The 27,336-nt window shown below is 48.8% G+C and overlaps 1 protein-coding gene across 5 annotated transcripts in view; it reads right to left on the reverse strand.

The window, feature by feature from the left end:
• The window catches only part of ABR (ABR activator of RhoGEF and GTPase), a 184,749-nt gene that overhangs the window by 58,153 nt on the left and 99,260 nt on the right, over positions 1-27,336 (reverse strand). For 4 of the 5 annotated variants that reach the window (XM_079130772.1, XM_079130773.1, XM_079130774.1 and 1 more), the window contains exons 3-5: positions 13,169-13,267; positions 6,331-6,516; positions 327-434 (exon numbers count right to left, since the gene is read on the reverse strand). In XM_079130772.1, coding sequence (XP_078986898.1) covers positions 327-434; positions 6,331-6,516; positions 13,169-13,267 — 393 coding nt within the window. Of the gene's footprint in view, positions 1-326; positions 435-6,330; positions 6,517-13,168; positions 13,268-20,811; positions 20,960-27,336 lie in introns of those variants that run through there. The other variant, XM_079130776.1, reaches the window with a different exon arrangement.

A 27,336-nucleotide genomic window follows, 5' to 3' on the forward strand; every position in this document is an offset into this window, starting at 1 on the left:
CTATAGGAGAAGAAACAAAGGTCAAGAGAAGGGACGTGACTTGCCCAAGGTCACCACTGTATAGGATAATACTGCTTTTTATATTTTGCCTTCTCTGTTCCTCTCTCTAACCTGAAATGGGATTAAAAAAAAAAAAAAAATCAAACCAATCGATATTCTTATATTAAGAGGAAAAATGTCAGGTGTCAAAAAGCAAATGTCAGGATAAGTGTTACCCATGAAGGGAACGGCTTCCCTGACTGGCGAACAAGGGAGGAGACAGGCAAAGGCTGGAAGGCTCCGAGCTGCCTGGGGTTGTTGGGAAGGCTGTGTGGGGAGCTTCCTACCTCTGAGATCTTCTGGAACTGGTTGTTGGACTGGCTGCACTTCTCCGCTGTCTCCAGAGCGACTTTATAGTTATCCACAAATGCTTTGTATACTCCAAGCTGGCTGGCCTGCAGGGAAGAGACAGAGAATGGACAGAGAGGAGGGTGGGAGTGGGCTGGGGGAGGATTAATGAATGGATGAAAGCTTAACCAGAGCTCCTGGAGCTCCCTTAGTGCTCAGAACCTCTAACTCAGCTCCAAAGGGCTCTCTGGGAATGGGAGGCCTGGCAGGATGAACATATTACAGTATCCTTTGAACTTGACAGTTTCCATGGAAACGAAGTCAGCCAATAAGGTTAATAAGAGGGTACTTGGGGGGAGGAGAGCAGGGCAGAGGCTTTGTTGGCAGGCCAGAAATTCAACTCATCATAACATTTAGCTTTCTTTAGCACCATCCCAGGCAAGTCCCTTAATGCCTCATTTGTCTTTCACAAACTGTAATTCGAGGAGCACAGGGAGACAGGGGAATGGGGTGGATAATATGGTCTGCTCAGTTCCCCATTCCCCATACTGAGTGTGGGGCACAGCATTTAAAGGGGCCCTCAGGTTCCCATCCCTTAACCCAAAACTTCCCCTGACTTGTGACTACAAAGAGCCTTGCCTCCTCTGGGGAGCAGGACAAATCCCATCACTCCTTTCTGTAAAAGGAGAAACGAAGGTTCACTAATTTGATTCCTCAAATATTTATGGGAAGTCTTCCCTGGGCTGCACATACATATTTTCTCTAAAAGATGGAAATTCAAACTAAAGCTACAATGACATACTATTGCATACTGGTCAGAAGGGTTGAAATTTAAAAATTTGATGCTATCAAGGGTTGGCAAGAATGTGGGGAAATATGAACTCTTATAGACTGCCTGTAGGTATAGGTTAGTACAATTATTTGGAGAGAAATTTGTCAATAATTAATTAATAAAGCTGACAATAGGCTCGAGCTCAGCCTGCCATGTAGCAAATTCACTTCTAATAGAAACCACAGTACTATGCTGCCCACTATGCTGCCCTACACAGTGGCCATGAGCTACATGTGGCTACTGAATGCTAGCAATGTGGCCAGTGCAAATTGAGATTTGCTGTATGTGTAAAATCTACACTGGATTCCCAAGGCTCAGTACATAATAGAGGATGTAAATTACCTTGCCAATTTTAAAATATGAATTAATGTTGAAATAATATTTGGATCTGTTGGAATATATAAAATATATTCTTAAAATTAACTTCACCTGGGTGGGTTGGGCTGTGTGTGGTCTAGTTGTAGAGCACTTGCCTCTTGTGTGTGAGGTACTGGGTTCAAACCTCAGCACCACATAAAAATAAATAAAATAAATGCATGCCGTCCATCTACAACTACAAAAAATTTTAAATAATTTAATTTCACCTGTGTACTTCTTTCTTCTTTTTATTGGTGGGGGGTACTTTTTATGTGTGTGCCCGGTGCCTGGCATCATTTATTTGTTTATTGTGGTGCTGGTGATTGAATCCAAGGCCTCACACATGCTAGGCAAGCACTCTGACACTGAGCTACATTCCGAGCCTTCTTTTCACTTTTTAAAAATGTGGTTACTAGGGCTGGGAATGCATTTCAGTGTTAGAAGGTTTGCCTAGCACGTGTGAAGCCCTGGATTCAATCACCAGCTCTGCTGGGGAAGGGGGTGCTACTAGAACATTTAAAATTATATATATGGCTTGTAATTATTTCTGTTGGATATCACTACTCTTGAAAAGTCTGCATATGTGTGTATCCAAGATGTAAATAAGGATACTTGCTGCCTTTCTCTTCTTTCTGATGGTAGAAGGGTTAGAAACAAATGCTCATAAATACTGGAATCTATAGACACATACAGCAGTTCAGATGAATGAACTAGATTTATATGTAGCAACACCAACGTGTTTTGAAGCAAATGCTAAGTGAATTGCAAAATGTGGCATATATAGAAACTTAAGCAAAATTTTAAAGTACATGTAATGTCATAAAAAGATATAGATATGGAGTAAAAATATAAACTACAGTATATAAAGTACACATCAAATGCACATTGACAGCTGCCTTAGGAGAGAAGGGGAAGGGAAGGGAAGACTTCACCTTCACGTGCAATATTTTAATTTTGGATAATAAAGTTTTGCCAGGGTTTGGAGGTGTAGCTCAATGGCAGAGGCCCTCGGTTCAATCCCCAGAAGAAAGAAGGGAGGGAGAAAGGAAGGAAAAAAGAAGAAAGGAAGGGAGAAAGGAAAGTAAGAGAGAGAGAGAGAGAAAATAGAAGTTAGTTTTGGTATTTATCTTCCAAGCTTAACATCTGTTAATTCTGGGAGGTGCCTACACAGTTGTCTGCTATGTTATTCTCTAGATTTTCTGGTTTAAATACTTTTTTGTTGTTGTTGTTGTTGTTGTTGTTTTAATGAAGTAGCAAGGGGGTACAGCTGCTGCCAGGCTTTATCAGAGGCTTCTACTTTCCACCAAGGTGCTGGGAAAAGTGGCGGTCCCAGAGTCCAATTGTGGTCTTCTCTGCTCCCTGAAGAATCTTGTGCAGTTCATGGACCCAAAGAGGCTGGGCAGGTGGGTTGGGTGCACTATCAACTGGGCCAAGAGCCTCCCAGTACAAAGACAAAGCCCTTTATGGAAGTTGGTGCAGCTGGGGGACAGAGAAGCCAGAGGGGACAGTGAAAACTGGGATGCCTGGAGAAGCCAAGGCCAGAGCAGTGTAAGTTCCAACCCCAAGGGATTAGACTTAAAAATCAATCAATCAAACAAACAAACAAAAACAACCATTTCTGGGAAGGGGCAGGAAGAGGAGGAGTTTGGGTTCTTTCAGGGCAGTCCTGGTAGTCTGTGTCCCAGGGTGTAGATGTGCTAGACGACTGCTTCCTAAGGCAGAGTGCAAATCACTGAAGTCTTCCAGGAAAAGGCTCTCCATGCCTCCCATTCCCATGAGAAGGACACAGCCTGGCTGCCCGGGCTGGCACGCTCCACTAAGCCAAAAGCAGGAGCCATTTTTGTATAGGTTCATGTGCAGAGGTCACAGGCCATCCTGGAAACTGCCATCTCCAGTCACTGGAGGGCCCAAGGTCTGGCCTGCCAGGGTCATTAACTGGAAAGTGGAGGTTGCTTGGAAACAGCAGCTTGGCACTGTAGTGATCTCATAAAACAAACAGCAGAGATGCTAATTCCCTTCTCTCAGTAATGAATAATCAAATACCCAGAGACTTTAGCTTGACATAAACTGCCTCCAGATGCCTAGCTTGCCCCAGCTCTACCCAAGCCCTGCCAACCCCACAGCCCCAGAAGTCTCAGGCATGAGTTCATGATGCTGGGGGTGGGTATCAAACTCACAACCAGGCCTGTGGAAGCTGAGACCAGAACAGGAGGCTCTGGTGACAGTTGGGTCCAAGTGATAAAGAGAATTGGGATAGCGTTTCCACTGTCCTCTGGCTACTCAGCCCTCACCACTGGTTTACACTCTTCTGCCCTCATGAGGGCTGAGAAGAGGCTTTCCCCCAAGTCAATTACTTTAGACTCCAGAGACCAGAGAAGCATGACTGAGTGTTCGCCATTCCTGTACCAGGGAAAACATCTGGGGCCACTAGAATCAGAATTATGATATTCCCTTGAAATGATGCCTTCTATGGGGCACAGTGGTGCATGCCAATAATCCCAGTGACTCAGGAGACTGATGCAGGAGGATGGCAAGTCCAAGGCCAGCCTCAGCACCTTAGCAAGACCCTGACTCAAAAAATAAGAGGTCAGGTGTGGTGGCACATGCCTGTAATCTCAGTGGCTTGGGAGGCTGAGGCAGGAGGATCATGAGTTCAAAGTCAGTTTCTGCAACTCAGTGAGGCCTTAAGCAACTCAGCAAGACCTGTCTCAAATAAAATATAAAAAAGGGCTGGGGATGTGGCACAGCGGTTAAGCACCCCTGGGTTCAATTCCTAGTACAAAAAGAAAAAAAACAATGATGCCTTCTGGAGTGCCCACTCCTAATAACAGTAATAATAATAACCACAGTAGTAATGATAATGGCTGAACACTGAACATTTACTAATTCACAACCTCCCAGGCCCTGTTCCAAGCACTTTTCAGGTATTAACTCATTTATTTCTTGCAACAAGTCACTGAGGTAAATACTGTCATTACCCCCATTTTACAGAAAAGGAAGTTGAGTCATATAGAAGTAAAGTTGCCCAGTCACAGGATCATCTGTGGCAGAGCTGGGACTGAAACTTGGCTGTAACCTGGCTCTAGAAGCTGTGCTTGTCCCCACAATGCTGCTGGTCTTAAAGAGCAAGGCTCTCGATCAGGACACAGATGTCTCCCTCCAGGCCCCAGTCCTCCCCAAATCCAATGGTCAAGGTCTTGGCACATTCATTCATGTACTGATTTCTGGGCTGGTTCTGGGGGTCCGGTGAGAAGGAAATACAGTATGTCTGCCCTCCTGGAGCTTGTGGTTTTGGGGAGACAGGCAGTTCTAAGTGCTCACGAGGGATGAGCACAGAGACTGGGAAAAGCTTCTTTAAGGGAGACACTTTTAAGCTGGGAGGTGATCAAAAGGCCAACAAGATAGGGAAAGACATTTCAATTAGATGGAACCACATGTCTGCAGAAGTCAGAAAATGCCTACAGTGTGAGCTGAGAGCAAAAAGCCCTGTGTAAGAAGGCACAGAGGGCACAGAGGGGAGGGAGGTAGCAGCCAGAGGGTCAGCAAGCAAGGGTCTCACAGTCTTTCCTGGAACCTGACCTTTAGTGACTGTCGGGGAGTCACTGGGGGGACAGAGCAGAGAAGAATCAAGGTCTGGTTAGGGTTCAGATGACTCTCTGTCGCTGCCAGCAGTAGTGGGTGGCGGGAGGAGAGCGGCCTGGAGGTGAGGGCCGCTCATGAGGCCACGGCAAGGGTCCAGGAGAAGGTCAAGGGTGGTCAAGAGGAAGGGTGCCAGAGGGGTGGAAAGAAGTTAGTAGCTGTGAGGGACATCAAAGAAGTGGACTCTATGGAACATGGAGATGAGGGAGAAGGGAGAGGGTGAAAGTAGGCTGGGGAGGAAGAGGTGCCCAGGATGAGTTCAAGGCACTACTGAGATAAAGGCAGGAAGCAGAGCAGGTGACCTCAGAGTCAGTGAGTCTAGTTTGGAACGTGCTGAGTTTGAGGCCCTAGGAGTGACCAGCTAGTGTCAGGGCAGGGAAGGAAAAATGGAGGCACTGCTTCCACCCTACCTCTCAACCATTCACACCCAGGGAACAAGCAAAGAGCCCCGGACCCCTCTCTGCCTGCAGGGCTGCAGAAGTGATGGTGGACAGCCCATGGAGAGCCAGGTAGAGGCTTCACAGGTCTCTCCGGAGGTGTTCCAGCAGAGGCAGAGGCAGAGCTAGGAGAGAGAGTTACTGAAGGCCTGGGAACCAGAAGACTTCTGTGAGCACCACCCCACAGAGTCTGCACCTGAATTCTACTCATGCGCTTCCTTCCCCTGCAACAGCGGGTGGGGTGGGGTTCTCGGTACTTTCTGCTCTGGGGACCTGCACAGATGATCATTAGCTGGTAAAGTCTCCACCAGTGCTCAGTTTTACACAGGTAGCACTGGGATGTGGTGAATCCTCAAGATCTCAGGTGAGCAGTCCTTGTCCCCCGATCTGGTACATGCCTCTCTGTCCATGGAGAGACAGGGGACCAGAAGATTGGCAGGGGAGGTTTGATTCCAGGACTGGCTTGAGAAGTCCCCGTGAAAAGAGAGAAAGGGGCAGGGGGAGCAGTCCTCTCCCAGAAGCACTGGGGCTCTTCCCACTATCCCTGGAAACACTCCCAGGGAGTCAAGGTTCCAGGACCAGATGCCCCATAAACCTTGTGTCCAGGACTCAGAGATGACTCAGGCCTTCAGGAGGCTAAGAAGGCTCAGGCTGGTTAGTCTTCTCCCAAGGCCTTCTCCATATACGAGCAGTCCCACCAAGACCCTGCATGGGGTTGCTCCCTCCATGGAGACTCACCAGCTTCTGGAAGAGGTGGCCCATGGTGACCTGGCTGTCCCACTGTTGCACCTTGGGGCAGAGGTTGTCATAAAACTCCTTGTGGATCTCGTAGATGTCCTGGATCTTGTAGAAGATGGTCTCAATCTGCTGGATGGTGAGCACAGGCTGGGAGGTGGTGGCTGTGGCCTTCAGGGGTTTCATGGGCTGGGAGAGGAAGAGGAAGAAACAGCGTGGGTGGGGGTGAACAAACCAGAGTGTCGGCCCAGCGCAGATTGTGGCACTGATTAGTGCTTTGTGCAGCCCAAGTCCTGCCTCAACAAGGCCACCTGAAACGTAGTTTGTACCTTGGAGCCGTTGTCACAGGCCCCAACAAGCCATATGCAACAAAGGTGAACCTGACAGCCAGAAAGTGGCCCAGAAGTCAGAGCACACCCCCCACCCCCGTCTGAGCTCACAGCATCCGGCTCATGGCCCCGATGGGTTTGCAGATCAATTTCACAGGATCTACATCTCACAATGGTCTCATACTCTGAGTCACAAGCTTTCTTGTCACACTTCCATGGAAGGGAAGGTTGCCTGGGAACCCAACTACTTAGCTGTTACCTTTCAAGAAAAAAAAATGTAGTTGTAGGACTTGAGGACTCACAACCAGCTCAGATTCACTGATGTTTCAGTTTCCCGTCACTTATCACAGGGAGAGGAGTAGGTTGCATACATGCCACCCTCCTATTTCCCACCCCTGTGGCAGACATTGCTAAGCGATTATAATTATCTTTCCCACTGAGCACAGTTGTCTGTGTTCTCAGACTCTCTCTCTATGCCTGAGTTGACATGAAAATGAAACCTATCTATCATCCCCGTGTGTCTAAACCAAGATGTGCCAGAGCCTGCAAGTGGAGAGGTGAGGTGACAGATGATAACTCAGAACCATTCTGCAGTACTGCCTGGAATAATGGATCCTGGGTACGCTCTCTTCAGAGTGATGCTCTGTGTTTTCTAAGTCACCTATGATAAAGTTGGGCACTCTGGTGCACAACTGTGGTCCCAACTACTCAGGAAGCTGAGACAGGAGGATCACTTGAGTCCAGGAGTTCAAGATCAGTCTGGGCAACAGCAAGATTCTATTGCGGAAAAAAAAAAAAATAATAATAATAAAATGGATAAATAAACCACCTACAATGCATAACTATTACTTTTGTAATCAGAAAAACCCCAAAGATACCCAGACTGTACTACAAAAGCCCTGCAGGGGATAGGGTCTGGAAACCCACTGTGTGGAGAGGACATGGGGGAGTACATTTCCCTGGAAGAGAGAAGACTAAGTCAGATACGGGTGATGTTCTATCTGGTGGCTGTGTGGAAAGGGGACTCAGACTTAGTTTGAGTTACTCTGCAGACCAAGGAGCAGTGGGGAGAAGTTAGGGGCCTGGTTTGAGCTCATTAGCGCTGCCCCCACACTGCCTCCTGGGATGAGGTAGTGAGAAGCATTCTAGCAGCGAAGGGGCAACTCCCCTGCTGAAAGTGCTGTGGGTGGGAACACCTACAGGGAGGGAGGCCACAGCCATGGCTGGCTCCCTCTGAGCCAAGACCACCAGCTTGAGCTGACCACAGCAGCCAGACCTCCAGCCAGGCTTTACTCCATCCTCCCTCTGATCGTGGCAGAGCCCAAGCTTGTCCACAAAAGGACGTCTCCTCTACTCAAACACCCAGACAATGCTCTGACTTTGGGCTTCCTCTTCCTCTGGGCTCTACAAAGTCCACACACAATGATGGAGGCAGAGTAAAGCAGACTTTCTTCTGCTGACCCTCTCAGTGCTGGAACCAATGACCCTCAGCATGGAGTCCTTGCTGGGAAAAGGGATGGGGTTCAAGTTGGGTCAGGCTAGGCAGTGTGGGTTTGAGTTCCAACTCTGACACTTAATGGCTGTGGGCAAGTTACTTGCCAACTCTGGGCTTAGCATCAGCAGTGGTCTCATTTGTAAAACTGGGATAGTATTATTTTCTTAGGAGAACTGACGGGAAGATCAAAAGTCATGCTTTACCTGAAATATCTAGTATATGCCAATCAGCAAGTATGGGCTGCTACTGTTACTACTATTCACCCCACAATAATGTCCAAGATGAGGCTAGGCCTGGGGTATTCAGTGGTATATAACACATGCACAATCCCTGTCCCCGTGGGGCTTCCCACCTAGTAGGGTAGACAGACAAAACACAAGTAAACAATCGAACATCTCATGACACAGCAGTAAGTACAATGAAGGAACTGAAGGAACTAAGGAGGGGACCTCCTGAGACAGAATGGTGAAGGACAGCTTCTCCAAGAGGGGACATTACCCTGAAATGGAAGCAAGAGGGCCCAGTATTGCAGATAGACTTCCCTAATGCCTGGTCCTGAGGTAGGAATGGACTTAGTGAAAAACAGGAGCTGAACAGATTCGTGAGCCCGTATGCAGTGGGTAAGGGGGAAAGAGGGGCTTAACGCAGAACTGGATGCCTCACAGGCAGGGCCAGATCATGCAGGGCAAGGAATGCAGGCCCCAGTACTGGAATTGAACCCAGGGCACTCTTACCACTGAACTACATCCCCAGTCCTTTTTATTTTTTATTTTAGGATAGAATTTTCCTAAGTTGCTGAGGTTGGCCCCAAACTTGACTTCCTCCTGCCTTATCCTCCTGAGTCACTGGGATTACAGGCATATGCCACTGCACCTGGAAAGAATTAGAGGTTTGATGATGCAATGGATCATGCACTGACCCAGCTTTCCCTGGAGGTATTTAGGCAGGGGAGTGGTGGAGGTCCAATATTCAGATTATTTTTTACAATCCATCATTTCTGCAATATATTTGAGTAAATCAGATCAACACAAATCAAACAATTTAGTAGACAAAGTAAGATAGGGCTATTACCCAACTTGGACTATAAATATCAACCAGGTGGTTACAGAGTAGCTCAGGGGCTTCACAGAAGAGACAGGCAAGAACTGGGCCTTAGAGATTGGGAAGATCTGAGCAGGTCAGGGGCTGGAGGCTGAGGGCTGGTTAAGCTTGCAGGCAGGGAAACAGAAGGTACCAGAAGAAGGCATATCATTCTCCCAGACCCAGGCAGAAGGATGCAGACTCGCCCTTGGGTGCAATGTTTATCCTTTTCACCTCTATGCAGGATCCAGGGAAGGGGCCCAAGTTGCCAGAGTCCCAGAACCACTCATCCTTGACCTGTCTCAGTGCAATCCCTACTGCAGAAGGAATAAAGGAAATGGAGGGCGGGGACATCCTAGGAATGCAAAAAGGATCAGATTTCTCAGAAGCTGCTAGGGAAGCAGACGCTCATCTGCTGCCTATACAAAGACAAGGCACAACTCCTCTGCTTCCTCCTCAACTTCCTATTCAGTCTACAAAAGGGGAAGAAAAGGAAGCTCGATGGCGGTCAGTCACATGGACGGGCCTGCATCCGGGGTATTAAACGGTTCTCACACAAGATTGAGGACCTTTGCTTCTACCCTTGATTTCATGTGTAGGATGGGGAAGGGTTGGTCAAGTCCTTAAGGCCTGTTATTTTTATGTGGTGAAGCCTCAGGGGCAGGAGGGGCCAAAGGGCCCCCACGACCCTTACTGAGCTTTGACCCAGTACTGCTGTTCTGCCACAGGGCTAGCATTCCAGTTACTTCCTCCCTCCTCCTAGATCCTGCTGCAGAGAGCAGGAGTGGGACACTGGCTCTCCATTTTCCTGGGGAAGAATTCTTAGAGAGAACTCCTGGGCCACCTCAACCCTGGCTCTTCATTTCTTCCTGAGTGCTTCTCAGGAAGACAGGGTTGGGCATGTCTGCTTTGTCCCCCAGCAATTGGCCTTTTGAAACAGGTGAAAGAAACCTGCCCACTTCCTCCACCTCCTACCCCAGAAAGCCTGCTAGTGGCTGCCAGACATGTCTGCTAACCTATCACCTGGGCTCCTACTCACAAGAGCCCAGGGAGGAGATGTCATTGACCTGTTTTACAGATAAGAAAGCCAAGATGCAGCAGGACTATGAACTCCAAAGCAAATTGCCAGAATGAGAGTATAAGAGAGGAGGGCCAGTGAAGACGGTTGTGGCCATCTTGGCTCAGTGGTGGGATGTGCTGTGGATAGCAGCTCTGCACCCGGTGGTCAGGAACAGGCAATACACAGAAACCCAGCCACTGCCCAGAGCCTGGGAGATGCAGAATTACAATTCATTTGGTTTTGGTTTTCTACTTCCTTTTCTACCTCCCACCTCAGCCCAGGTTCCCAGACCTTGTTTGTAAAAAGAGTCCACCAGGAACCAGCAGGGTTCCAGAAAATTACCAAGCATGACTTCAGCCAGCACCCCAGGGACTGGAACAGAGGTCTTTATGTGACGTCCCTGTCATCCTGTGTTATGTACAGGCTTGGGTACACACGCCCAGCCCTCTGCATACCAGGAAGTGCTAAGCGGAACACAGACACACATTAGGTAGGAGCAGAGTGGTGGGAATGGGGCAGGAGGGGGAGCATGAGCTGAGGGAACCGTCCCCCTAACCAGCCAGGAGCCAGGCCACACCAAAGAACAGAGGGTTTAACTCCCCAGTAGCTGAGGGGGGAGGGCTCCTGGCTCACAGAAGGGGGAGGGCTTGACTCCTTATCTCTGAGATTTATCCTCTGAGTCTATGGCTGTGGAGGGTCCTTCCCCTTCTTTCTAAGCCCTCCAGTCACAGACCTGGCCTCCCACCTCAACTCTCCCTCACTCCCTCTGGCCTCTGCTCAAGAAAGAACCAAGAAGGAACCCAGAATGAATAAGTTTGGGGTGGGGTGGGGTGCCTCGCCTCAGAGTGTTGCCTTTGGGGCACAAGCTATTAGAAAGGCAAGGCAGGGAGGAGTGCTCTTGGCCCCTAAATCTGTTATCTTTGCCCAAATGAAGAGGGCGGGATAGAATCTGAGTGGCATGCCTCTGAAGAGGGTGGCACCTTTCCCTCCTTCAGGGAAAGGGCTTGTCGACAGGAACGAAGAAGCCCTAACCTGTCTTCTCTGCCAGTACCTGAGACAATAACAGTGTCATGTGATGCTCAGGCTCTGTTCTAAGGGCTGTATGTACAAATTTATGTCATCCTCATTAACTCCACAAAGAGTACTATTTGTGTACCCGGTTTATAAATGGAGAAAAGGAGGCACAGAGACTCAGTCACCTGCTGAAGGCCAAGAGCTAGTAAGAAGGAAGAGAGGATCCACAGCCAGGCAGTCTGATTCCTTTCAGGGAGGCACCCTGTTAGTGACAACCATGCCCTCTTTTTGGGTACAGTAATCCAGTTTATAAGGTGTTCTTCACATACGTCTAACTGGTAGTGTGCCTGCCTTCAATTCCCAGCAGTGTACTAGGTACCAAAGGATGACCTGACCTAACACAGGAAGAGAAAGAAGGTAAACAGTATTTCTGTAGTCCCTGCACATCTGCAGTCTTAGTCACCTGCAGTCAACCACTATCTGAAAATGTCAATATTTGTTTTGACTCTTCAAGAAAGAGAGGCCACATTCACATGCTTTTTATTATAGGATATTGCTATAATTATTCTATTATTATTCTTAATCTCTTGCTATGTCTAATTTATAAATTAAACTTTATCACAGGTGCATATATGTAGGAAAAAAATAATATATATAGGATTCAGTAGTATCCGAGCTTTCAGGCATTCACTGGAGGTCTTGAAACACATCCTCAGTGGACAAGAGGGTGCTAATGCAGTTTCATCTTCATACAAGGAAATAGAGGATCAAGGGCTCATGTATAGCTTTCCAAAGACAGTGGTTTCAAATCTTCAACATGTATAAGAAAGAGTGTGGCCTTATTTATGCATATATATCCATCCATCCATACATACAGTTAAACATGTGCAACAAACCAAGGGTTCCTGCAATAGTACTAATCCTTACTGTGTGTGATGCACATTGATATTTTCTTTTTCCATTTGTTTTAAAACGCTGGTTCAACCCACTACCCACTAAGAGGTGCAATATGCCTGCAATTAATGGCAGGGTGAACACAAACAGCCCAGTGTATCATGAAGTATCTTCGCATTTCTGTAGTCATTCCTCAGGTAATAAAGATCTCTGGGACACTGAGGAACATCATCTCACATCATAGCAAATACACAAATTTGTGTCTTACCTGTAAGACAGAGTTTTAATTTTCTACACTTACATTTCTAACTCCCTTTTTCTGATAGTACCTTGACTGCAAAGCACCCAGGGGAAAGAATTTTATATGCTGCAATCACTCTGCATAATATCCAGACGCATCTAATAAGCACTTTCTTCACACTCACAAACACCTTACATCTGCGTAGAAGTTTGATCTCTGGAAAACATTTTCATGTTGCCCTCCCAATCTGATTCTCACAACAGTGCCCCCATCTTGGAAAGGGCCCTGGGAGGCATCACTCTGGAGGACTCAAGTTGGTCTAATGCCTGAGTTGTGCTGTTTCTCAAAATAACAGACAAGCTTTCACCTCGAATTTCCTGACGCAGGGTCTCTGGGATGGTGCTGACGTCTACTTTCCCAGGGAGAAGGAATGACTTTGACAGAAGATGACAAAGAGGTCTCAACTTGATTGATTGGTAGAGAATGCCAGGAGCCAGCATGGAGGAAGGTGGCCAGGTGCCCATCTGGATAGAGCAATGCCAACACCATGGTCATGGGCAATGAGAGTATTTTGCTCCCTGATCTGTGCTCTTCCTCTTGTCCTTCCCCGAGCAGGGTAACGGGGTTAGGACATATGCAGGTCCCCTTTCCTCTCCAATTCTAGAAGCAGTTTTAGAGCATGACATTGGCCAACAGGAGAACAAGAAGGCCCCAGAGCAGATACTCACCAGTAAGAGAGCTTCCAACTGGTTAATGTAGATTTCTTCACTGGCCAGGAAGCCAGAGAGAACCAGCTTCCTCATCTCCAGGCCCTTTCCTGCCTCCACCTGCAGAAAGCAAACCAAAGTCCAACGGCTTGTGAGAAAGAGGCCAAAATCCCAGACTGTTTCCTTGTTTTGTTTTGTTTTTCTCTCTTAACAAACTCTTTCACAGGAATAAGAGGCAGTTGTTATTATAGAAATTTTCAAAAATACAAAAATATAAAAGCAAAACCAATCGCTCATATTCCTGTTCACATCTTGCTTTATTTCCATTGTTTTTCTTCCTTTCCTTATTTGCTATCCACCCATTCATCCACCCCTCCATTCAGTTGTCCATCCATCCATTCTTCCATCTTTCACCTTAGCCAACTTTGTCACATTATGCAGGACAACCAAGGACCTGCCCTCATGTCTAGTGGGCAGTTTAAAGGGGGAGGGGGTTAAAGACATATGATGGAAAATCAGTCATGACTGAGGCAGGGCATAATCACATGGGTGGGCACAGCAAGGGTCACAATCTAAGTCTGGGGGACATAGAGAGGATCCCAGAGGAAGTGACATATAAACTGGGAGAAACGGGTAGAGAGAATGGGAGTGGGCACATGAGCCCCAGCCTTGTGACCATTTCTGATGAGATCTTCCTACCCCGCAGGGGGATGATTCCACAACAGAGGGCCCTTCCTTCCAGCTTACCTGTGGAAGCCCCTCAGCGTTTCCTCATTGTGTAAGCCACAGACCCAAGCTAGACTCCTTCTGCTTCCTGAATTCCTGCTCCTCTATGGTGGAGATCAGCCTTGAATACCCATCAACTGGCCCAGTGCCTATACTAGGCACCCCCAAATTTTTCTTCAGTGAAAAAATCTGTAATTATTCTCATCATCCGGGATCCATACAAGGCATTCCTGGCCCCTCTCTCCCTTCCCTCTGCCACATTTCTAAATCCCTTGCCAACATCGTACATCAATTCTTCCCTTCGATTCTCCTCCCCTCTGCAGTGGTTGAAACCCGAGGCCCACTCAGCCACCTGGATTCTAATTGACCTCTACCCAGCTCTCCTCCCTCCTATCCACCTGGGGCAGCTAGACCAGTCTTCTATGAATACCACCTGATGTCTGATGCCTGTTGAGAACTTAATATGAATAATGCAAAATTTGATTAGGTTATTTGTTCATTTATTTATTATTCATTCAACAAGTATTTAATGAATGTCTGTTGGGCTCTATAGGTACAATGGGAAATAAAAAGACAATAGTCTCTGCTCTTGTGTGGTTTATACTCTAGTAGGAGAGAAAGACAATAGCAAACAAATAAATATACAACCACCATCTGTGATGTGTGTCCAGCATATCCTTTGAACACCTACAGTGGCCCTGGTGTGTCTCCCTACCCTTTCTCTGTCCCCCATGGTTCAGAGATCTATCTATCCAACATGCTGGAAACATCCATCCACTGAACTTTGGTTCCTGCCATTGCTGCTCCCACCCGATTCTTCTCCTGACTAAATGACACCTCTCCTTAAAGACACAGCTGCCATCTTATCTCTTTCTCGAGTCTCCCGGGACCACCCTAGCCTGCAGCACCTTGTTACCTGCCCAGGAACTTCTGAGCTTTGCAGCACCTGCCTCTCCGCCTCTCTTCCCTGAGGGCAGCACCACGGGACACACCTGACATTTACTGGGGCTTGCACATCTTTTCCACATTCTCAGTCTTCAAACATCCTACTGAAATGGATTCTGTATTTTCTCATTATACAAATGGAAATAAGTTATGTTTACAAAGAGGGAAGGGAAGGACCCCGGTCACATGGCCAGGACGTGGTGGAGCTGGGATTCCAACGCAGCTCTACCAATTCTTTGTTTCCACTGACTGCTCTGAGGAATTCCCACTCTCCTATTTCTTTTTCAAGCATTGGGCGTTTGTGTGTCATCTCAAACAGATCCTTGCTGGGCACCAAATGCATACCCTAATGTCACCTGGGAAAAGTACGACACCATCAGAAATCTCATAAACCCCTGACAAGAGCTACTTTCTCCTAACTGGGCACGTGCCACAGTGTGTCCTCACAGGTTTTCCCAAGCCATTCTTTCCGCCTTTCCCACAGGTGAGGGCTTAATTAACACTTTGCTGCCCACGAGCAACCCAATTGGGAGATCTGTGTAGAGGCCACTGTCCCTAAAGTCTCTAAAATGATATCTGACCCCCCAGGTAGAAAGAACAATGACTCCTCAGAGATGTCCACATCCTAATCCCTAAAACCTGCGAATACATTACTTTAATGACAAAAGTAATCTTGCAGATGTGATTAAATTTGAGATGGGTTCCTCAAATTTAAGGAACCTTAAATGGATTATCTAGACCCTCTATAATCAGAGGGGTCCTTATAAGGAGGAGGAAGAAGGGGCAGAGTTAAAGAAAATACAATGTGACAAGAGAAGGAGGGAGTCTGGAAGATGCTACACTGTTAGGTTTATTGTTGTTGTTTGTTGCTTGTTTTTGGTGGTCCTGAGGATTAACTCTCCTGGGGATTGAAGTACTATAACTGAACTACATCCCTTTTCATTTTTTATTTTCAGACAGGATCTCACTAAGTTGCTGAGGCCACCCTTGAAGTTGCAATCCTCCTGCCTTAGCCTCTAGAGTCTCTGGCATTAGAAGGGTGTCACCATGCCTGGCTTACACTGCTACCTTTGAAGACAGAAGATGGGACAGGGAATCAAGGAATGTTGAGGGTCTTTAAAAGCTAGAAAAGGCTAGGAAATGAATTCATTCCTTAGAGCTTCCAGAAGCAACGCAAATATGCTGAACCTTTTATGACCTGTATAAGGAACACAGTCTATTTTGTTTTAAGCCATTAAGTTTGTGGCAGTTTGTGTGGACCTCCAGCTTTTGAGAAGAACAATGGTTTTTTACTGATGGCTACAGAGACACTGGGCTAAATGCTTTTTGCTGCAATCTCACAATCTGGTAGGTATTGCCATTATCTCCCTGAGGCACACAGAGCAAACTGCCAGCTGCTCAGAGACAGCACAGCCTCCAGGACACACTTAGGCACAAGATCAGAGCCTAGAGCAGGGTCTTCAGCCCCTTGAGGTCAGATCCAAGGCCACTGCCATCCAAGTCTGACCAGAACCCTCCACAAAGGGGCTTGCACTCCTCCACCATGCCCCACTTCCTTCCTGCTCTCTGCCAACCAAAGATTTGCCTGAGGCCTTGGCAAATACCCTCTAAAGGACATCCCCTGGGGCATACTGTGGGCTGAACGGCAGAGTTGGCTGGACCAGGACCCCAGGTGATTGGCAGTCCCAGCCCCAAAAAGGCCCTCAGCCTGGCACCAGCAAGGCCCCTCAGACCCTGTGCCAGCCATGTCAGCAAGAGCCTCTCTTCATGGCTCCCACCTCATGATCCAATCCTGAATGTTGGTTTTGAGAGGGCAGCTCAGAGAAGAATCCCTACTCTGGGCTACATTCCCTCTGAAGTTTTGGCTAGGATGGGGTGGAGGCATTAGGTAATTTAATGATGTGAAATTAAATTCTGTACATTTTACTAACAGGTCTATTGCTCAGTTACCAACTAAGACCTATTTCATGTTTGCTTTCTCTACACCCCACATTAGAACTGTTTCTTCAGTCCCTCTGGGGCTATTTCTGTCTCATTTTCACCAGGGCTCAACATTCACTCACTCCTCTCTATGACATGCCAGGCACTGGAACGCAAAGGTGAAAGAAATAGTTTCTGTCCCCAACAAGCTCTCCAGAAGGGTCCACATAGCAGAATCCCTTGGGCAAGTTCTCTGAAGAGGTCAGAGCATAGGCTCTGCCATGCTGCTGACCAGTTCCCAGCATAGGAAAGCCCCCTTCCAAGTGGCACTGTCCCCTCTTCCTCTCCAGAGCTCACAAAACACAACCCTGGTGGGCTCATTCAGATGAAAGTCTATCAGCCTGAGATTCCCAAATCAAGGACATCAGGTCACTATGATAGGGGCAGTATCTACGAATAAACCTTAGTCAGCTCTGGCCTGGGCTTCCACAGAGCTAAATAAAGCCTCTGAAGGTTTGGTTCTAGGCCAAACCAAGAAACAATCTCTCTAGGAGCCTTGATCTCCTCCAAGACAACATTAAGGATGAACAGGCAGGGCTGACTCTCTGGTTGTGCTTCAAAGCCAGAGACTGAGATTGCAGACAACAGACTTTGGCCCAAGGACCCATATCAGCTTGCAAGGAGCACCAAGTAGATCTGCTCAAAGTAGATACCACTGGGGTCAGGGGTATTGCACATGCCCAGGGACTTAAAACCAAGCCAAGCATCAACCTCAGGACAGCTGGGCCCTCTCTGAGTTACATGTCTCTTTCAACTACTTCCTTGGCAGAACTCAGAGCAAAGAGGAGAGGGGATGGAGGATAAAGACCAAATTCCAGCTGTTCCCTCTTCATGTTCTGGGCTCTCTGCTGTTGTCTAAAGTTTTAGGCAGAACCCATAGGGGCCAGGCAATTGTTCCTAACTCAACTTTACAGCTTTGCCATACTCTCATACCACTTAGTATTGTTCTTCACAACAATTGACTTTTTAAAAGAAGAGTCTTATCATAAGACTTAGAGCTGAAATCACAGGAAAGATATGCAAGTGATTTTTTTAAAAATAACACATTAAAATACATACTTAACAATTAAAATGAAAAAAACATATCCAGGTGCCACCTAAAATCATCCCTCAAATAAGCACCTACGTGGCTCACACTGCAGGAAACACTCAATGGGGGACAGAGGCAGAGCCCTTACTGCATGTAGAGGCAGGAGAGACCTGGGCAGGTGAAACAGAAGCACAGGCATTTCACACAAACCATTAAAACTTGGCACAGAATAACACCTGAAGGGTTAATGTGCTCTATAAAAGGGCTTTTATTCCTGACAAATGAGTTCCTTGAAATAGCAGCTTCCACAAGTCCCCGCCCGCCAGCCCTATGAACCTTTAAATAGAACTGCACGAAAAGATTTTGGGAAAGTATACACCGTTTTACAGATGGGAGGTGATGTTGCTATCAGTATCTGCATTATGAGTTTCCAGATCATTAACTCCTCAAAAGGAAGTCTGGGTTGAGATGCAGCAAACTCCAGTTACAGCTCTTGAGAAAACTATTGCCAGCTTCACATCTGTCCCCCAGGAAGATGAAGCATCTCGGAAACTACACTAAAATCAGGATTGATTTATAGGACTGGCATTTGAGCACATGCTCAGCAACACAACTACTGTTAAAGGTAAGTACCCCTGAAGCAAAGTAATAGCAAAGAGCGAACTGCCTTGGATTCCTACCAGCTGCCTTGGAGGAGTGAGCCAAGATCGTCTGCAGCCCAATACGAGCGCACCATCCAGAAAGGCCCTTTGGCCATACACACTGGGAACACACATGCACACTCACGGTGCATACATGCACCCAATCTATCCCAGACTCAAAAAGAAGTGGTGTCACCTCTGAATCTGATACCCTTTTATAAGAACACCTCTCATACCTTGACTGAGTTCTCACTCTCTGTCACCTGTGCACTTGCCAACCCTTGCTCTGCTCTTTGTGAGAAGGATAATGCCTTGTTTACCTCATCACATCCTGGAGGGATGCTCTGAATACAACATAACCTGCCTGCATTTGTTGAATGAATTAAAGAGTTTTCTTTCCCCCTTCACAGACCCTGCTTGTCATCCTGCCTGAGGTCAAGCCTGGTGGAAAAGAAGGGCTTGGGAGAGCTGTTCAGGATGAGCCAGGGAGCCTGAAATTCCCCAGCAATCAGGAAGGAACCCCTGCTCCTGTGATGGAGACAACTCCGGGAAAGGAGGAGAAAACTCCATCCAGGCATCAAGGGGACCTGGGAGGAGAGGCAATTTTAGGAGTAATATGTGTCTGGGCCCCCTTGTCAGCCACATACCGCCTCCTGAGAACACCTCTCAGATGCAACAAGGCCAAGGTACACCCTTTGCAGGTCTCAATGAGGCTCACTGGTTTCACAGATTCTCACTGGCACCAGCCACACACACCAAGCACCATGTCATGTTCAGCAGTGAGGATAACATGGTACTTGCCCTTGAGGAGAATAGGACATAACTGAGAAGGTAGATATCTAGAGTTCTGAACAGTGTAAAACATCAACTAAGACTGAGGTATAAGCCAGAACCGAGGAAAAGGGTGGGCACAGGGGGCAGCGCATGAGTGGGATTACATCTGTGCGGGATTACATCTGTGCTGGGGAGGACTTCTCCGAAAAGTCCCTTAGGAACCCCACTGAACCTCCCATCCCACACATTGCACTCTTGATTCCCAGACTTTCCCCCCATCCTGTTCCTGGTGGGGAGACTGGTCAGACACTAAGTCTGCAGAGGCCTCCATGTGACTTACCCCCAGTGCTCCAAGCCAGCACCAGATCAAAGCACAGGGGTTGGGTGCCAGCCCCGGCCAGCCTCCCATTGCAGCTCCTCTGCAGTCACTGCTCCACCCAGACTCCACACATCAGCCATCTACCTACCCTGAGTCTGCAGGCTATTTCTGCCTCCATTAGCTCCTGGGAGTCACGCTGTAGTGTGGGCGGGGCAGGGCTGAGATTCTCATCTGATGGTGAGGGAAGGCTCAGAGAGGATCAGAGACAGCCTCCTACCCCCAGCAATGCTCTGTGCACTACGCCCTCTAGGGGCCCACCTGCTGTTAGGCAGCCTGGCTTCGCAGTGTGCAAACTCTGCCACAGTCCTGGAGGGCCCTTCCTTCTAGCCACAGAAGAGGGGAGCTGAGAAACAGCTGAGGTAGAGCTCTTAGAGGTAGGTCCAGGTAAAAGAAAACCCAGCATGGTGTGTCATGTCCTCCGGAGGGGGAGGAAGGCCAGGGGGTTGGTGTAACCATTCCCCTCCAGCTCTGCCTCCAGGTGCAGGAATGTAAAGAACTCTGAAACATGGGAGTGGGTGGGTTGGTCCAGCAGATGTTTCTTGTGTATGCCAACTTTGGGAAAAGCACCTACCTATCTGGCTGGTGTCTCAAAGACATTGTTACCTCCACCTCTTCAGCTGATTCAATTATTTTCCTTCAAGGAAGCCCAGTGACCTGTGGCTCTTGACCTCTGCAACTGCTCTCTTGCCTCAGTCAAGACACCAAATCCCCAGTATCCTCACTAGGAAGAGGGGTGGCTTCCTTAGCCTGCACTTCTTGAGTGCCCTTATCCTCCGGTTGCCATGGAAACAATGAATTATTGCCCACCGGTTTCAAGTCAGCCAGCTCCTCTGGGGGAAGCAGGCTCGTACCACTGACAGCCCACCAAGTGACTCATGTCACGGCCAGAAAGAGCCCCCAGCACAGCTGGGGGAGAGGAATGCCCACAGTCACTGCCCCTAAAGACAACTGGTGCAGTGGGGGCAAGCACGAAACCTCTCCCCCAGGAACAGCTGCCAGGAGAGCACAGCCCTCGGTTCCCCTCCCAGGCATGCGCCAGCCCCTCTCACACTGAGTGAGGTGCTTCCACTTAGCCATGAGGCTTGTGCACACACCAGCCATTTCTGCCCGCACACGGCTTTGGCGGCAGTCGAGAGCTGCCAGCCCTGCCCCCTCCCCGACAAGCATCTAGGGCGTGTCACATTCCCACCTTCACAGCCATCAAGAAGGGGGACCCTGAGCCGGGGCTGGTCGGGGTTCCCAGCTCACACTCCTCCAGGAGAAATACATCTTCATCTTCCAGAACCTTGTCCAAAAAGCCTATTGCCTCCTCTTCCTCTTCCATGGCAGCCGGAGCCGGTGGAGGGCAAACAGGAAGCAGGGTCCACGCAGCAACAGCAGCAGCAGCAGCAGCAGCAGCCGCGGCCGCCGCCGGGAGAGAAGCAGGCAGGCAGGCAGGCGGGCAGGCGGGCAGGCGGGCGGGAGGGGAAGAGCGCGGGGCAGGCCTACACCAGCATGCTGGCCTCCCCGGAGTCAGTCCTGGCACCTGGCCACCGCCTCCCGATGAAAGGCTCCATTATGAACCTTTTCCTGCTGCCGCTTTCCAGCCCTCTTGCGCGCAGGGCTGCGGGCCCGCCTCCCGCGCGTCCCCACCCTGCGAAAGGGGAAGCCTGGCCTTCGGGCAGCCCCTGACGGCCACCGGCCGGCCGCCTCTCGCGCAGAGCTCGGCCTCCGCCGGCGTTTCAGGATTGTCACCCCGAATGTCGAGAGGCGGGCGGTGCAGCTGCAGGCGCCCTCCGCGGCCCTTCCTGGCTAGCGCACAGGTCCCGCGCAGGCGGGGCCCCAGACGCCGCTCAGTCCTCGCGCTCCGCTCGCCCCGGCCGCCCGCTGCCCGGGCTCCGTCCTGGCGCCCCGCCGCCGCGTCCCCGGCCCCACAAAGCCCGCCCTTTCTGGACTCGGAGGCTCGCGTTTGCTCTGAATACACAGGAAATGCACGTCTTGACTTGCGAGGTGGAGCCGTTCGTTCCCTCTGTGGTCACCGGGCAAGCGGCTGGCGGAGGCTTCTGGTGCGGAGGAGGAGGGAGGGAGGAGGCCTCAGACAGGCCGGGCGGGCGCAGGGGGAGGTCTGCTTCCCAGAGACAGGCTTTATTTACAACTTCTCGCCAGAGCCGGCAGGCAGGGGGAAGCAGGAGAGTAGCTTTCTCAAACAGCCGTCCCCCCTCCACCTGGTCACCACCGGTCACCGTGGGACTCTTCATAAGCCAGAGCCCCCTTCGCACCTCGGCCTCAGGCTCCAAAGCCTAAGCGGAGGGGAGGCCCAGGCCTGGTGAGAAACCACTGTTGCCATCCCTACCATCCCTGGATGAACAAGGCTTTGTGACAATAAAAAGGGGCCTGATCTGCCTTACCCCCAACAAGAGTGCCAGAGTCCTGAGCACGTGTCACCTGGCACCACGGACCAACCAGGTGCCCCATCCCCATCTGTGCCACTTACAGGTGTTACCAAGACTAGCAATGCCACTTCCTTGGAGGAGTTTCCCCTCAAGAGGGGCCTCCCCCAACAGAAGCAGCTCTACAAGGCCAGGACACATATGACCTAGGACAGGTAGCACTGCCCGCCCTGCCCACTCCCAGCTTGCTTCTCACCCTTACAGAAACCAAATTCATCGCAGGGTAAAGCCTCCATGTTGGTCTCCTAGCCTTGATCCCTGAAATGCACACAACTCTACTCTAGGGGGGTGGAGTCTAGAGGCAGCTCGGGAAACTCTTTCACAACAGAACATCAAGGGCAATGGGGACAAACACTAGCACTCCTTAAGAAGCAGGTGAGGTAATCAGTGAAGGAACCAGGTAGGGGCTGGGCAAGCTAGATAAACCTCCCTGGCTCCAGCCGATGGCTACTATTCTCTGTTGAAGAGAAGTGGGAAATCTGCTTTAAAAAATGACTGCAAATAATTTACCTGATTTTAAAAACATTATGTGGTCTAAGTGAACAGCATCTGTGCCCTGAATTATTAGGTCCACAGATTACAGGGTTGCCTTTATTCTTGCAATGGGTTGTTTCTTTGAGAAAAATAACTTGTGTGGGGACGGTTCCCTGTCCCATTTCCTCACTGGGCCTGGCATCTTGGTGTCAAATTCAGCTTCACACACTACTAAAAGACCATTTATCTGTGTAAACCTGTACCTTAGGTTCCACCAACCAGGCAGTGCAGAATCTGAGGCTCTCTATCAACACGTGGTATGTCTATGACCAATCTCTCATGCACATATCACATTCCCTGTCAGGTGACAACTGTATAACCACAGATAAAGAGTCAAACTGTCAAGACCATTTCCAAAGGAAAGTCAAACTGCACCATCCTGGGTCCAGGTGGTGCCACCTTCTCTCTGCTCAGCACCTTAGCTAGCTGAGAACAGGCCTTCTGCTGAACCACCAAGCTGGGTGGAGAGAGGAAGCAAAGGAAAAGAATGGGCATGGTTTCTATCTGGCCTCCCAAATTCTGTCGAAGTTCTGGCTCTAGATGGGGTTCCTGTCGATCTATCAGTAGTAGAAAACCTGTCCTTGCTGGCCACAGGATCCATCCTGTTACCAAATACAGAGATTTGGGATGGGTTAGCTGGGCCCCAGAGACTGTAAGGCCTGGTCAGGGAACTGTCCCCTCACCCCAACCCCCTTTCCCTCCAATCCCTGGTTTTTCCCTGTCCCTGCCCTGGCTGGGTTATAAATAGCCAGGGCACATATGAAGGGCCCTTTCAGCCACAATTCCTCATTTGGTTTGGACGGGTAAGGCTGTTCCCAGGGTTTGGGAACAACCAGGCCTGGCATTCCCCAGGGCACAAGTGTTTCAGCTTGGGGCCCTGTGCCACAGGTTCTTCTGTCTCCACCCTGCAGAATCCAGTGCCTGGCATGAGCTCACATGGGTCGGACAAGCAGGAGGCATGAGAAGAGCTAAAACCCCAAGGAACTGTGTGTGTCCCTTTCTCCACTCAGGAGAACATGAGGTGTCCTTAACAGTCTTCTAGAGTATCCCTGTCTCTATTCTCCACACTCCTAGCATGGTGGGATCAGCACCCAATTCTTCCCCAAAACCTTGAACCTCACAGAAGCGACTCTGAACATTCAAGGCATCTCTGCTCCACCCCACTCCAGTTGCCTGGAATTTCCAGTGAGTAAGTAGGATGCCCCCTCCATTGGACTCCTCACAGGCCCTCAGACCTCTCCCTGGGGGGGGAGTGACTCACAAGTCCCCACTTCTCCCTCCCTTTCCCTCACAAATGCCCTGAGTTGGTCCTGGACCTGAGCTTCCTCCCTGTGTCCTCCACACTCTGCCTACTTCAACCTGGCTCCTGAGCCTCCTCTCCAGAGAAGCAGCCACTCCAAAGGTCCCCAAACTGCCTGTTCCAGAGCCAGTGGCCCTGTTCTCCTATGCTTCACCTCTGCAGCCTGGACTTTCTCAAAGCCCTCAGGTCTCTTGGCCATGGAGGTACTCCTTAGCTTAGGCTGGACCTTCTTTCTCCTGCTTACTATACAAGTGGAGGCACCCACTCAGGCCTCTTGCCTCAGGCCTTTGTGCTCTACCCTTGGAGGACTCATCCCTTCTTCCTAGGCTAACAGTAGCTTGCTAGGTTCTAGGTATGACACCTGCACTAGAAGTCGGATCACCTCACTTGGGAGATGTAGCTGCAGTCCCTCAACTCCACATATCCAGACCCCACATACCCACATATCCAGAGGAGGCCCTTCCTCCTCCCTAAACCAGCTTCCCCTTTTGGCTTCTCCACTTTTGTTGGTGGGCCGCCATCTCATGGCTCTTCCTTCCCTCTGGTCCCACACATCTCTTTTACCAGCTCCTTTGGTTCTTCCTTCTTTTCCTTCCCCAAAGCCACCACCCAACCAAGGTTTGTAGCACCTCACACCTACACAATCCTGGTCATACTTCACTTGGACTCCCCATGTCATCTGTCATCTACCTGTTCACTGGCTCCATTCATTCATACCCTGAAAAGGCCTGGCAGGGCAAACACACTATCTGCAAAAGGACCCCTGCCATCGGCCCATTCTCTCTCTATAAATTTTTTGATTCTGTGAAAAATGTCTGAACAAACGAGGCATGGTTCTTATTCATCAGCCTCGATGGGAACACAAGACAAAGACCAGTCCTGCCAGAGAGGGAAAATTCACAGGAAAGTGGCTTTTGGGTGTCACCTGGGTGCAGGGAAGAGGTTTTCTTTCTTTCTTTCTTTGTTAGTACTGGGATTGAACCAGTGCTTTTCCACTGAGCTACATCCCTAGCCCTTTTCATCTTTTGAGATAGGGTCTCGCTAAGTTGCTGAAGCTGGCCTCAAACTTGAGATTCTCATGCCTCAGCCTCCTGAGTTGCTGAGATTATAGGCCTGTGCCACCATACTCTGCATAGGGAAGGGTTTTTAAGCACAGGGAAGAAAGTTTGTGTGAGTGCATGTGTGTGTGCGTGCATGGGGTGCCAGGGACTGAACCCAAGGCCTTGCACATGCTTGGCAATGCTCTATCACTGAGTTACCTCCCCATCCCTTCTTGTTTTGTTTTGTGACAGGGCTTTGCCAAATAGCTCAGGCTGTTCTTGAACTTGCAATTCTCCTGCCTCAGCCTCCAAGTAGCTGGAATTACAGGTGTGTGCCACTGTGTTTGGCATAAAATGTTTTTTTAAGGAAACTCAGGAGGCCATACTCACAGGACAGAAGAGAAAAGGGGTAGGAGACAAACGTTAAGAGGCTAGCTGGAAGGATACCATGAGGCAATGTGGCACCCACCAAATCCACATCTGGAAGGCTCCAGCAGGTTATTCCCCACAAATGGCCTTCTCTCCCACTCATCCTGTACCCTTGCTTTCACAGTCCCTTGCGATTCAGTCTGCAAGTATTAATTGTCTGCTGTGCATCACCAAGCACTGTGCTCACACTCAGAATGCAGTCACAAACGGGACACTATGTTACCTTCGTGGAGCTAATGGTCTCAGAGGAAGAGTGACCATTGTGACTGACTCCCAAGGCAGAGCCAAGGGAGGGGCAGTGCCAGGGGAAGGGCAGAACTGGGGAGGGGCACATTTTAGAACTATGCAGTTGAAGTACAATTCCTCTGGAAAGGGTAGCATGGAAATATCTATTGTTGATTTTAAATGTTCACACCCTCTGACTCAGCAATTTTACTCTAGGGAATTTCTCTGAAAAAAAAAATTCTAGAAGGACACAAAGATGTATATGTACAAAGATGTTCATTGCAGCAATACTTATACCAGTGAAGACTGGAAAGAGCCCGAATGTCTATCAAAAGTGGACTGGTCTGGCAGGGCAGAGTGGTGCACTTCTAATCTCAGTAACAACAGAGGCTGAGACAGGAGGATCCCAGTTAGACTTAGCAAGACTCTGTCTCAAAATAAAAAATAAAGGCAGGTACAGTGACTCACGCCGGTAATCCCCGCGGCTTGGGAGCCAGAGGCAGGAAAATTGTGAGTTCAAAGTCAACCTGAGCAACTCAGCGAAGTCCTAAGCAACTCAGCCATACCCTGTCTCTAAATAAAATATTTTAAAAGAATTGGGGATGTAGCTCAGTGCTTAAGCGCCTCTGGGTTCAATCCCTGTACCAAAAATAAATAAATAAATAAATAAATAATTAATTAAAAAGGGCTGGGGATGTAGCTCAGTGATAGAGTACTTGGTTGGTATAAGAAAGGCCCTCGATTGGATTCCCAGCACTGCAAAAGAAAAAAAGAAAAGGGGTGGGGCGTTGGTTAAATGAATCACACATATCCATAGAATGAAATATACTGCATATGTTTAGGAAGAGGAACAAGGTTGACTTTAATTACTAGTATGCAAGATGTCCTAGTCTTATTAACTAAACAACATGAGCAAACTTCATACCTACCAATAGCATGATCTCATTTTGATTTTATGAGAACCATACAACCAACTCTTGGCAGTTCTCTTTGTAGGATGGGAATTAAGGAGACTTTCATTTTCTATATTATGTTTTCTGTTGTTGGACTTTTTAGTGATGTAATCAGGGAAAATAAAGAAGTTATAAAAGAAGTGTGGGGGCTGGGCACATGCTTATTTTTATTCGCAAGGCCCTGGATTGGATCCCTAGCACCACAAAAAGAAGTATGTTAAGTACTATGACTGGGAATTTAGAATAAGCTAAGGGTACAAGGAGATGCATCTGAGGCAGCAAAAGAGAAGTCACTGGAGGCTCCCTGGAGGAGGTGACATTAAAACTCACACTGAAAAAAAAGCATGAGTTAGCCATGCCAATGGGGGCTGGGAGACAGATAGGAAAGAGAATGTAAGGCCCAAGGAAATAAGCTCAATTTGGCTGGAGGATAGTGAGTGTTCACATATTCATTCACACAGTATTTACTGAGTACCCACCATGCTCTAGGCACTGGGAACTACAATAAGCAAAAGTTTTGTCACAAAACTGACAAACCCTTGTGGAGTTCACATTCCAGTAGGGGACTAGTCGGTCATGAGGCTGCAGAGGTATAGGCAGGGGTCAGGTGGTCAGGTCAGACACAGTCTTGGCAGTTATACGGAGTTATGAATTTCACCTGATAGACAAAGGGAAGGCATGGGAAGGTTTTTAGTAGGGAGGGACATGGCCATTCCTTAATGCATCCCTCTGGCTGACATCAGATTTCTCTTTCTAAAACACTGTTCACTCTGTGCCCAGCAGGAAGCCACTAAATCAGCCCAA

The sequence above is a fragment of the Sciurus vulgaris genome, assembly GCF_902686455.1.
Source record: "Sciurus vulgaris genome assembly, chromosome: 3".
Taxonomy (NCBI): Eukaryota; Metazoa; Chordata; class Mammalia; order Rodentia; family Sciuridae; genus Sciurus; species Sciurus vulgaris.